We start from the raw sequence: 13,837 nt of genomic DNA, 5'->3' as shown, positions 1-13,837 counted from the left end.
TTTAGTCATAGTCTTTTGAATAAAACTTTAGTTTAATTTAGTTTTTGTCATATTTTAGTTATATGAAATGTTTTACTGTTAGTCTAGTTTTAGTTGACAAAACATCATAAGATTTCAGTCGACTAAATCTACAGTTGATTTAGTCGACTAAAATGTATTTTGGCGGTGCCTTGATGGCGTCGTAATGGCTGATTTCACACTTGGTTGCATGCTGAAAATAGCCGATCTACAAGCTCACAACGCGTCGCAGCGCGACGCGTTGTGAGCTTTTAGATCTGCTATTTTCAGAGCGCAACACCCGAGCGTAACCAAACATAAAATGACTCGTCTCAGTTCTAATGGATCTCTTCTCCACTAGTCCCTCCCTAATATTATAGTCTAGTTTTTAATTTGTTGACGAAATTGTCAATATATTTAGTCTTAGTTTTATCATACAATAGCTTACTTTATATTTCGTTTTTGTCAGTGAAAAAAGGTAGTCAACGAACATTTTTCATCACAGTTTTAGTCGACGAAATCAACACTGGTAGGAGGGAGGCTCTATGTCTTCAATGGACGTGCTCAATGGACTGAGAATATATTAAATACTGTATATGAATCTATTAAATGTGTTTTGTTTTGAGTGTGTGTGTGTGTGTGTGTGTGTGTGTGTGTGTGTGTGTGTGTGTGTGTGTGTGTGTGTGTGTGTGTGTGTGTGTGTGTTGTAGTTGAGTTAGAACAGTCCTGATGAAGTTGATGACCACTTTACACAGACCAAACATGTTGTGTAAACTCTCTCTTTCCGTTCGCTCCATCCTATTCTCTTCATCATCCTCTCATTGTCTCTCTGTCCTCCTCTCTCATTATTTGTCAACTCCCCCGCTTTCCCTGACTTCTGTTTCATTCATACACTGCTCTCTCTCTCTCTCATAAAGGCTGATTGTTCATTGTTCTGTCTGCCAGTCGGTCCACCTCCACTGACCCATTTTACACACACACACACACACACACACACACACACACACACACACACACACACACACACACACACACACACACACACACACACACACACACACACACACACACACACACACACACACACACACACACACACACACACACACACACACTTTCTCAGAATGTGCCTTCATTCCATCTCTTCGTGACTCCACCCACTCCAGCCAGCTCCTTGACCTTTGACCTCCTTTCTGTGTTTTTCTACATTTCACCTACAATTCTGTTGAAATGTCTCTGTCGGGTGGAAACCTCATATGTCAAACTGTTACTTTTCAGAATTCAAATAAAAATCACACCAGTGTGAAGAGAGTGGTGCCTTTCATGAGTTCATTTCGTTAGTTACTTTTTACAGACTTTGATGACTTCAAAGTATTTTTACGAATTTTAAGTACTTTAAAATGTTTTTATTGATTTTTACGTGTTTTTACTCATTTTAACATCTTTTAAGTATTTTTACTCATTTAAAGTATTTTTACTCATTTAAAGTATTTTTACTCAGTATAGGAACTTTAAAGTATCTTTACTAATATTTAAGTATTTTTACTCATTTTAAGTATTTTTACTCATTAAGTATTTTTACTCAAAAGTGTGTGTTGTGTGTGAGTGTGTGTGTGCGTGTGTGTGTGTGTATAATTAGTGTAACTGGTTGCATCTTTGTGTTGCAATCAGCCGCAGCTGTTGAGGCTGTGCTCATACACACAGACACACAGACACACAGACAGACACCAGGACAAAGTCACTCCTTGGAGTGGCTAGCACCACTCAAAAATATATGAAATAACACAAAAAGTTTGAATATGGAGATAAGAGGTTTCTGCCTGATAGCAACGATATTTGACTAAGGGTGCGTTCGGAAATGCGCACCGGGAGCGCACTCACGTATTCATTTGTGTTGACAGTGCGCTCAGTGCTATATTATCCGAACGCACCCTAAATGGTGAAGGTTGTGGTTGAGGTGGTGCACTGTGAAACCATCCAATGAGGTGTGAGGTTGACTGGTGAGATGACAAGGGAGTCAGTCAGTTCAGAAGCAAGTTTCTAAATCATGTACGGTATGTCAATAAGGATGCTTCCATTTGATAATTTGGAACAAAGATTACACATAAGACTCATCTAAACTGACCCTTTGTTTCAGGTAGTGTTCTTAAGGGCAGGTACACACTGCAGGATATTAGGTCCGATATTGCTGTCGCCGACTTTTTTTGGCACTCGCCGACAAAACCTCCCGATCTGACGCAGATCGGGCTTTGATCGGCGAGCTAATGCTCGCTGTGTGTGAAAGGCTCCGTGAGACGATTTGGCCACGATTATCCGCTCTGCGATGGCTTTCCGACCGTTTTCAGATAACTACCCTGTTAGATATTCAGCTCTGTCCCAGACAGGACAGCAGACAATATCATACAGTATGAAAGGAGCTGCGACCACCTTGCGAGGAGATGCACGCTACAGCCAATGAGAGCACATTACAGCCACCGCGGCTAGGGGAGCGTCGCTGGATCTGACCACAACAAACAGTCCCTACCGCAATATTACCGTCCAGTCCTGTATTAAGTTAACATTATAAAACAAAATGAGAGAGTGAGCGAGCCTGGTGGGCTGTTTATTTGAGAGGAATTGTACAGAGAGAGAGAGAGACAGAGACAGAGAGCGAGAGCGAGCTCTGTGTGTGTGTGTGTGTGTGTGTGAGTGACAGGGTACAGCCACACATGTCCGTAAAGCGTCCGTCAAGTTGCCGTACGGACGCCGGAAGTCCCATCCACTCCCATGTTAAGTTTAAAACCGGAAGTACCGTTCCGTTTTTTTTTTTAACATGGGAGTGGATGGGACTTCCGGCGTCCGTACGGCAACTTGACGGACGCTTTACGGACATGTGTGGCTGTACCCAGAGACACACGCTGTGTCTGAACTGCGTTGCCAGATGTTGCGAGAGAAATAAGCAACCAGGTCTATGAAAACAAGCCCAAGAAAAGGCCACTTGAGCACTTTAAACCTATTTACAAATACATTGGATATTTGAAAATAGCCGATCTACAAGCTCACAACGCGTCGCAGCTATTTTCAAAGAAAAATCTTGTGGAATATTTTCCAAATCCACACAAATCTTGTATGGGGGTCTATGATGGCACAACATATTTTCAGAAGGGGGAGATCTGCGCTTTTGCGGACAAATATTAATTTGGGGGTCCTTGCCATGAAAATGTTTGAGAACAACTGGTTCAAACAACATTAGGAAACAAGGCCAAAAAAGCAACTACACTTTCAAGCAACTTTACAGAAAAACAATCCCAAAGTCGCTTATAATAAGCGGACATGGCAACCCTGTCACTGACTGCTTCAGCGCACTTGACGTGCGAGAGAGAGAGAGAGAGAGAGAGAGAGAGAGGGGGAGAGGCATATCACGGGATACGTCGATTAAAATGAATTTGAATGAACACAAATGTATGTATTGGGTCTGACTCTGGAGATAGCATCCTAGTGAACTATCCTACAGTGTGTAATCCCTGGTCGGGGATCAATCTATAGTGTGAAAACCACAACGACATATGACAGCCGATTTCAAGAAATAAACTCCTGCAGTGTGTAATGCTTAACGATCAGATGACCCCCCGACCACTTTAAGGTCCTGCAGTGTGTACCTGCCTTAAGACTGTCTTGCTGAAGTGACTACCTCACATCATGTTATTTGATCTTATAACATGCCTAGCTTTTATTTGGGGTTTAAAAGGGACAAGCCATACCTGCCCTAGGGCATATAACTGATATGACAGTAGCTGACCAGTCAGCTCATACATGATGAACGGTCAACATGAGCGGGCTCACTCCTTAAGGAACACAACATGTCAAACATTTGCATTGATCAAATGTTATTTTCCGTCTTAGCGGCTAAATAATACTAAACTGGGTTATACTGGGTAAAGAAAGTCTTAGTCGACCAATAGTCATAATGATTAATCAACTAACTCAGGGGTCTTTTCCACTATATATTGTATAAAATTGTGTCGCAGATTAAACTTTACCATAGATTTTACAGATAGCGTTATAGACGTGTTTGACAGCACTGTCAACGTGTAGAAAAATATGGGGGAAAAAAGCTGAAACTAAATATTGGTCGACTAAGAAAGACCAAACCGACTGATTAATCAACTCCAAGGGGACAGGCCTAATATGACATACTGGAGGTGTCCCCTCAAAAGTTGAAGAATAGATTCATCTGAGTGATATACAAACTAACGACATACGCCGGCACATACAACGTTTATCCAACGCAGGCTGGATAAACTCCTCTGGCAATTAACACAATTCCCAGGTTGATAATCTATGTCTTCGATCTCACTTCATCTCTAGGACTGTCACGATTACAAATTTAAGTTGATGATTAATCATCACTCAAATAATTGCGATTAACGATTTAATTGTGTTTCTGTCGTTGAAAATTAATGGAACATTATGATTAAAAATTACATATCTGTTTGGCTTTTAGCTTTCGTAAACAAAAGTTGCATAGGGCAGATATGACAAATAACACATAATTAATTACTTTATACTTAAAAATAAACATTAATAGTGGAAATAGCCGATCTATAAGCTCAAAACACGTCGCGATAGATCTGCTATTTCCACTATTTTTGACATTTTTTAAAAATATGTAATTTTAAAATAATATTTTTTAACAAGGAATTGATTATGACTATTATGCAAAAATAATTGCGATTAGACGATGATGTAATAATTGTGACAGGCCTATTCATCTCATGTCATGACAACAGTTTAAATATTAAAGTGTGCGTTGCTGAAGTGACTGAGTCTAAAAGATGAGATGTTTGAGATGCTGTCGTTCTGACTGACTTACTGTGATGTGGTCGAGTTTCTGGGAGCAACACAGGAGCAGGGGAACAGAGGTACTCACGTTAGAACGGCGGGGCAGGTTCAATTCACGGTCAAATTCCTCAGTATTAAAAAAGGTGGGGTAAGTGATATTCTTTTGTTAAAGTAAGTGTTAAATAGGTCTATATTCTGATAGTACTTTCATTGCGTGAGTGTTTGTTCAGTAGCACTAGTCTTCCTGTCTCTACAGCTCTTTAATAAACAGAAAATACATTTTCAAGCCGGGCAGAAGAGAGAACTCACACAGGATACAGATTAAACAAGAGAAATTGGAAGTGATGACACAAAGAAATGAGCAGACATAATTGGAACTGGAACACTATAAAAATGAAGCCGATAAATGGATACAATTTGCAACCCACCTGAAAATGTATTTTCTGTTTATTAAAGAACCGGTGAGACGGGGAGGCTCCTGTTACTGAGCAAACACTCTGTAGCAATGATTACTATCAGAATATAACACTTTAACCTTTTAACAAAACACTTCAAGTTTTAACCAACAAAAAGTATAACTTACCCTTACCTTTAAATGAACACTGAGGATTTGACTGTGTGCATTCATAGAATCCAGCTACATGCAGTAGTATTATCGGTTCATGTTCCATTGATGTCAGTGTTTCTCAAACGTTAATTAATTCGATCATGATTCGACTGGAAACTGAGTGAATTACTTTGAGATCAAATGACTCAAACTAAGTCATTTAATTTCCCCAAGCAACAACAAACTGACTCACCCATAGACCCACCAACATCAACTAAATAACAATAAGTAGGATATCGACTCTGTCGGGTGGAAACCTTGTATGTCCAAAACTGTTACTTTTGCTAAAATAGCAGATCTAAAAGCTTGAAACGCGACGCAAGCTTGTGGATCTGCTACTTTTGATGCTAATAGGGCATTATTAATTATTACCCAAAAAGTTAGAATATGGAGATAAGAGGTTTCTGCCCGACAACAACGATATAACTGATTGATCAATTAACTAAAGCGGAATACACACTCCGTCCGACGTCCTAACGTTTCTTCGGAAAGGGAGGTGATATAACTACAAATTGACGTCATTCCGACCTTCTGATGGGAGGTCACAGAACTTTTTTTCTCAGAACTCGCGCACCTCCAGATGTACCGACTCTCCGAACTATAGTTCGTAAAAGCCTGTCCGAACCCTGACGTCGGGAAGGAAGTACGTATTGCGCTTAATTCAAGTGGATTTCTAATTGGATGACTGGCTTTTTACCCGTAGCTCCACCCATTTGTCCAGGAGGCGTCGGTCGTTGAACTCGCAGAGGAGGCCGGACGACGTGATGCAGAAGGTGGAGCTAGCGTAGCGGCCACGCCCACACGCCACGTCGCTGAAGAAGTTGTTCCGCAGCTCCCCCAACAGGCCGGAGCGGCCTAACAGAGGAACTGTAGCATTCAACTGAGAGAGAGAGAGAGAGAGAGAGAGAGAGAGAGAGATAGAGAGAGAGAGAGAGAAAGACAGAGGGAGAGAGACATAGAGAGAGAGACACAAAGAGAGAGATATAGAGAGAATAAAAGCAGAAAAATATATGTCATTTGTCGTTCAGAGCGAGAGAGAGAGATATTGAGAGAATAAAAGCAGAAAAATATATGTCAATTGTCGTTCAGAGAGAGAGACAGAGATACAGAGAGAATAAAGCGTAAGGTTCAGAGAGAGAGAGAGAGAGAGAGAGAGAGAGAGAGAGATTTCTTTATTCCCATTTAATTGTACATACATAGTTTTGTTTTGGCAATGTAAACGTATGTTTTCTCATGCCAATAAAGCCCCTTTGAATTGAATTGAGAGAGAAAGAATGAAAGTAGAAAAATATGTTTCATTTGTTGTGATGTCAGCTGTTAGCTAAGGAGCATATGGTTGGCGCAGGGATGAAGTTACTCTTAACTCTTACTGTGTGTGTGTGTGTGTGTGTGTGTGTGTGTGTGTGTGTGTGTGGGTGTGTGTGTGTGTGTGTGTGTGTGTAACCTTGGAGGTCTTGGTATCCAGGTACCAGAACTTGACGTGACGGTTGCCGGCGGTGACGAAGTAGGAGGAGTCATCGGAGAAGGAAACGGCCGTCACCTTGCTGGACACCTTATTGGCTGCTACCACCACGTTTTTCTAGACAGACAGACAGACAGACACACAGTATTTCTTTTATTTGTGTCCACATACATGAAAAGCACAAAATGCAAAGACTTGATATTGTATTTTATATGTTTATAATAGGTTGTGGACAATAATTGCATTGCCACAGTTACGTGACGCATACCACTGGTATTTTATATTTTAAAAAAAGTGTCAGGTGCAGGATTCAAAAAGGTCAAAGTAAGCATTGTGTAATAAAAACTCAACAAAAGATACAATTTAAATTCACTAGTTACTGTTGTACAATTAACGAGAAAAACGAAAACGAAGGGCATTTTGTCTATAATTTCAGTCCGTTTTAGTTAAGTTTTGTAAACACACAATACAGTTTCAGTTAGTTGTCGTTTCTTTTTATGTTCTAGTTTTTATTTAGTTAAGTTAGCGAAAATATATTTTTCAATTTTAGTTTTCGATATTTCGTTAGTTTCCGTTAACTATAATAACCTTGGTGCTGGTATCAGTCAGTCAGTCATTCGGTGTTACCTTCCAGTACCAGACGTTGACCATCATGTCGTGCTGGTATCCCACGCTGATGATGTATTTGCTGTTGGGAGAGAAGGACACGCAGGCGATGCCATACTTGTGTTCCTGTAGCTCTGCCACCTGCACGCGCTCAGTGACCTCCCACACGCGCACAGCAGGCATGTGACCACTCTGCAAGACACCCACGGGACAGGACAGGAGAGAGTTAACAACCCGTCATAAGCTGTACAAACATACACCATCATTACAGTGATATAGTGATATATACACATGTAGCGCACGTATATAATTCCATATACGAACACCACACTACTTTTTTTTTATTTTATTTGCTACGTGACCACAAACGGAACAAAAGACACACAAAAAAATTAAACATAAAAAAGAGACAAAAAATAACCACTATACACCAAAACAACATTTGACAACATTGAACATTTTTGAAAAATCTTGAAAGTGTTTGAAAAATCTTGAATAATTTTCAATTAAAGAAAAAGTTTGAGAACTACTGATTTAGAGGACATTTGTAGAAACCGACTCAGTTCTTAATGGGTTAAATAAACAGACAGACGAAAGACAGTTTAACCAATAGGCAGACAGACATACTGTAAGATCATATAAAACTTTATTGAGCACCAGAGGTAAATGCAGGTGTCATTTTAGCAACCCGGTTGAAACACAGGAGAATCAGAATCAACTTTATTGTCACATCACAGGTTTACAGGTGTGAAACAGCGGGTGAAATTCATTTTTGTGTAATCTCCATCCAGGAGAAGTTCAGGTAAGAGTGAAAGCCAAGATAAAAAGAAAATAATAGATTATGGCACTCCATTTCTGCAATGGGGAATTAATTTATGTAATGACAGTCTATCATAACAAGCATAATACAGTATGTCAAAGTTCTGCACTATATACAGTACATCCTAGTACTCCATGTGCAAGAGTCAGTATTCAAAACATCAAAAGTCAGTAATAGCCGACGCAGGTCTTATGAGGGTTAAGGCTGGGTTGTGGAGCCTGATGGCTCCTGGCATGAGGGCTCATCATGGGGGGTTGAATGGTCCAATCTGTTGGGGGAAAAAAACAGCTTCGGCTTGTTTGCACGGTCCCCTCAACAGCAGTGCTTGAATGTTGGTAGCCAGTTGTCTTTCTTGCGGTGCGCGCGCGCACACACACACACACACACACACACACACACACACACACACACACACACACACACACACACACACACACACACACACACACACACACACACACACACACACACACACACACACACACACACACACACACACACACACACACACACACACACACTCTGGAGCTGTTGGCCTGTAGCCTAACCTCCAGACTGGCCTTGGTCGCCGCCAACTCCCATCTTCAACTCCTTCTGGACAGCCTTGACCTCCTCTGCCATGAAGCCCTCTTCTTCTTCTTGTTCAACCGGGCTTTGATGGCCCCCATTGATCCAGAAAAAAGTTGCTGAGGAAGCAGCTTTTTGGTGTTACAAACTCTCTCCTTACAGAACGTGATGTAGCCCAAAACACAATGGGAGAGTCCACTGACGTTCTCCTTGTGGACCTCATCTAAATGGGTCCCAGATCTGTTGTTTCCTCTGTAGAGTAAAATCCTCTGTATTAATTCATCCGTACAACTCCAAGACTGTACAAATGGAACCAACTGGACCCTTAACAAGGTCCATTTGGTTCCATGTTCCACTCTTGGGAGTGTAAAAACGGACACGCCTGTAGTGAACCCTGCTGAACCACCTGCGTACCGGGGTACTGGGCTGCTTCATCTATGAAGAAGTGGAGCCTGGCAGACAGCACAGCATGCGAGTGCAGGGGAGCTTGAGCAGACTGCCGACCACACAGTCAACACCTGTCCCCTGTATAGACCACCTGTATAGACCACCTTCTGTCCCCTGTATAGACCACCTTCAGAGGAGGGCCTCTTCCTAGTGGGACCAGAGATGAGGGGGGCGTGGCTTCTAGTCGGTACGGTGATACACTGGCACGCTGGTACATTGGTACACAATGGTACAAGTCTCACCAGGTTGTGGTCAGTGAGGGGGAAGGGCTCCTTAATGTTGGCAGACAGCCGGTCCAGGAGGTCATGCCGGGTACCTTCTGTCACAACTCTGTTCCCTCTGTTCTCTTCTTCTTCATCTAGACTCTTCATTCTACCGCTATCTGTGTGTTAAACCATTAATGCTTCAATCATTCTACCTCTATATCCATCTGTGTGTGTGTCATTCATTCATGCATACATATAAAAATACAACTGCACTGTCCTATATGGTGCCCTGTGGTTTTACTTTTAAACTTTTACATGAATGTGTGTGTGTGTGTGTGTGTGTGTGTGTGTGTGTGTGTGTGTGTGTGTGTGTGTGTGTGTGTGTGTGTGTGTGTGTGTGTGTGTGTGTGTGTGTGTGTGTGTGTGTGTGTTTTAAAGAGCTGTGGTGATAAAGGAAAAGAAGCAGGAGCTGGTTTTATGAGACATGTTCTAGAGAGGGAACATGTGCTGAAGGGGAAAAACATTCTGAGGGGGAAAAGAAAAACGCTGGTGCTGTGCCAGGGAACCAGTGATCCTTCTCATTGAACCGGCTCCCGTGTATCAACCCCGTTGGAGGGAGAGTCGGACCATTGCGCCAGTGGTTCTCAAACTTTTTCATGTCAAGGACCCCCAAAATGTATTTCTCCAGGGACCCCCATCTCAAAATGTTTTGTTCCAGGGACCCCCCAGAAGCAAAGATTTGAGTTGAACAAAAATATACATATTGAAAGATTTGCACACATTTTTCCGGATTTTTCAACAAGCTGCTATGAGCTTGTAGATCTGCTATTTTTGAATAGCCAAAGTATGAAATATGGTTAAAGTGGTTGAAATGATTGTGACGCTGTATTAACACGTTTTGCTGGGGACCCCCTGGTACCCCCTCCAAGGACCCCTGGGGGTCCCCGGACCCCACTTTGAGAACCAACGCATTACACAACTGGATGTGGTACGCAGCTGGGCTGCCATGGAAACTGTGAGCACACAGATGTGTGTGTGTGTGTGTGTGTGTGTGTGTGTGTGTGTGTGTGTGTGTGTGTGTACTTATATTACTATACTTGTGAGGACCAAATGTCCCCACAAGTATAGTAGTAGATTATGAGAAATAAGACGTCAGGACAGATTGGGCTCAGTTGCAGCCCCCTCCCTTTGGAACTCACTCCCATCTCACATCAAAGCCGCCCCCACCCTTGCCCTGTTCAAAGCCTCCCACCAAAACCCACCTTTTCAGACTTCACTTTAAATTCATATCCCTCTTTCTGCCTTTTAATTTTAATGTTTTTCTTTGCCTAGTTTTTTGCCTTTTTAAAAGGACAACTTTGGTTTTTTACAATCAAGGTTTATGTTTTAGCTTGTAATTAAAGTAAATAAAAGATGAGTGTTATCACATTTTCATTTACTGCTTTCTATAGTTTTAGCAATTTTTGCAATCTTTTTTACAGTGGGCGGGGGCATTTGAGCAGGTGGCGAAATGTATTTTTTTACACAATAAAAAAGGTCCCGTGGTCTTTAATGGCCAGATGTGAGTTATTGGGGGCTAGAAGAGCTACTGTAAATAATAATAAAGAAATCGACGGGTTATTGTGTAAAAGAAATACATATTTAGCCACCTGCCCAAATGCACACTCATCTCTTATTTACTTTAATTACAAGCTAAAATATAAACCTTGGTTTAAAAAAAACAAAGTTGTCCTTTAACAAGTTATTCTCTCAATGAAGTTGTTTCTTTTCTTATTTGTTCTGTTGTGTAAAGCGACTTTCAGTACCAAGAAAAGTGCTATATAAATTGGTTGTATTATTATTATTATTATAGTGTGTATGTGTATCAGTCTCTCACCTCTCCTGTTACTATGTACTTCCCATCTGGAGAGAAGGATAGAGTGGTGATGGTTTTCCTGAAGAAAGAAAGAGAGAGTGAGAGAGAGAGGAGTTTCATTGGTCAATTACATTGACCCAGATTTCATCCTCTGCATTCCAGACATCCTAGGTTCCCCGTCAGTGTCTGCTCAAGGACAATGTGTGAAACCATGCCAGCAAGAGCCGGCATCGAACCGGAGAGACCTTACCGGAGTACCAGGTACATAATAATAACCTTTATAGTAAAACAGTAATATAATAAAGTACAAAATAAAAATTTTGTTGAACATACAGTGGTGGCGTTTCTTTTTAGTTTATAATAATATACGTTTTTTATAATCGTTCAGTAACCCATTAAGACCTGGAACGCATCTGTGTCACTTTAGATTTCTTTGGCTATTCAAAAATAGCAGATCTACAAGCTCATAGCGCAGCACCGAGTGCCGCGCTATGAGCTTGTAGATTTTTTTCAAAAAACTGTTAGGATTTAGAAATCATTTTTTAGAATCGTCTCAGGTCTTAATGGGTTCATCGTAATCGAGGCAAAAGTTTGAAATAATCGTGATATTGATTTGAAGTCGTATCGCCCATAGCGCTGCTTTGCACTGTAATAAATCAACATTCACAACACGTGATTTCATTTTAAACATCAGCACCGCCGTTCCACATTTCAGAGCCGCTCCTTTTTTATTTATCCACTCGTGCAAAACAAACTGCGCCCGGAGTGCATTTCTTTTGTGGAGGGTTGAGCTCCAGTCACGCAGACGCAAGACGTCATCAGAAGACTTTTCTTCCTTCTTTTCAGAAAAGGCTCTGGACATGATGTGTGAGCACTATGAGAGACATAATAAGGCTTGCACGCGGCTCAGTGAAGTCATGCTAGAGTTGGAACCTAAAGAACAACAAGAGGTACTGCTGGGTGAAATACGATCATGCAACCCAGATATCCAATGCTCTTCTCAAGCTGGAGCAGAAATATGTTATTTTCTAACGTCGATGAACTTGACGGCGCAAAGCCGATATAATTCATGCACCATAAAACACTTAATGTACACATAATACACCGTTTAATAGTGATTATTGATGTTAGATACAGTTTTAGAGTGGTTATTAATGTTAAGATAACAATGTTTTAGCTCAGTGGCCTTGTGGTTAAGAGTGTCCACCCTGAGATCGGGAGGTCGGGGTTATAAAATTGGGACCCAATGCCTCCCTGCTTGGCATTCAGCATCAAGGCTTGTATTGGGGGTAAGTCCTTGCGACATACTAGCAGGGGTTGACACTAATGTCTCAGAGGCACTTGCTCGTCGGGCAAATATCTAAATAACTATGAATCTGACTATGGGTAGTCATGTTATTCTATACTTTCAAGTGTAGCAGTGAAAACAGCACATTATAGGCCAACAGTGCCCTTATTTTACATTCCACAAACCAGAACTTTCCCATAACATGACAATGTGCTCTTATTTTGAAGTCCACCGACTGGAAGTCAAGGGTTTATGTTCGTCTGACTTGACACGTGCTTTGACCGTTCAATAAACAAAGTCAGTAGGTACTGGGCTGGCACTGCTGTTTTGAAAATGACATAAGGAAGGCTTTATAAGCTGCATTTTCACACGTCGGCCAGGGACTAGGGAACATGCGACAAAAGTCTGCAGGTGTTTTTTTTTAAATTATATCGCGGGTGGGATGCATGCATCCGTGCTCATCTCACGCACATGCCCGCCCGTAGTAGAGTTAAACAGTAGCAAAGTATTTTCTACTGGGAAAGAAGGCTTGAATGAGCTGAAATTGAAACAACACTTTGTGAGCTTGTAGTTTCTCCGGAGTTCATAAGAGCCACTGCACTGTAGAGTGTGCGTGTGTGTGTGTGTGTGTGTGTGTGTGTGTGTGTGTGTGTGTGTGTGTGTGTGTGTGTGTGTGTGGAGGGAAGGAGAGAGCGAGAGAGAGAAGCGGGGACAGAGCGATCTGGCCACGTTCAGATGTTTAGACAGATATCTCATATTGTGTTTATAGTGAACTAAAGATGGTTGCCTCCCCACTCAAACTAGCAGTTGCCCAGTCGGGCGACTTATTGTAAGTCGCTTTGGATAAAAGCGTCAACCCGGAAGCATTTTCCGCCTGCCCGCTAGTTTTATTTACCTACCTCGGGCAGCCGTTAGCGTCAACCCCTGTGCTAGCCTCATGTCCAGGGGGTGTACACTGTACTTGTACATCATGGCTGGGGGAATGAACTTCAAGCACATCAAGCTGCCTCACGCTACAGAAACAGGAGATAGGCTCCTGAACTGATTGATTGATTGAATACTTTATTTAGAAGTTTGAAGAAAAAAAAGCACATGAAAGTACAGTTTAAATACAAGGTCAACTAAATAGGATTGAAAAGCCCATGAAAGCCTAATGGCTTG

The 13,837-nt window shown here is 41.6% G+C and overlaps 1 protein-coding gene across 3 annotated transcripts in view; it reads right to left on the bottom strand.

Moving 5' to 3' along the window:
• mapkbp1 (mitogen-activated protein kinase binding protein 1) overlaps positions 1–13,837 on the bottom strand; it is an 84,841-nt gene that overhangs the window by 39,169 nt on the left and 31,835 nt on the right. For all 3 annotated transcript variants that reach the window (XM_080414422.1, XM_080414421.1, XM_080414423.1), the window contains exons 4-7: positions 11,410–11,467; positions 7,515–7,685; positions 6,870–7,004; positions 6,123–6,305 (exon numbers count right to left, since the gene is read on the bottom strand). In XM_080414422.1, the coding sequence (XP_080270548.1) occupies positions 6,123–6,305; positions 6,870–7,004; positions 7,515–7,685; positions 11,410–11,467 (547 nt within the window). The remainder of the gene's footprint in view (positions 1–6,122; positions 6,306–6,869; positions 7,005–7,514; positions 7,686–11,409; positions 11,468–13,837) is intronic.

The sequence above is a fragment of the Gymnoscopelus braueri genome (genome assembly GCF_963280865.1).
Source record: "Gymnoscopelus braueri genome assembly, chromosome: 19".
NCBI lineage: Eukaryota > Metazoa > Chordata > Actinopteri > Myctophiformes > Myctophidae > Gymnoscopelus > Gymnoscopelus braueri.
The sequence above is the reverse complement of the archived record's forward strand: the minus strand, read 5'-3'. Positions and strand labels throughout refer to the sequence as shown.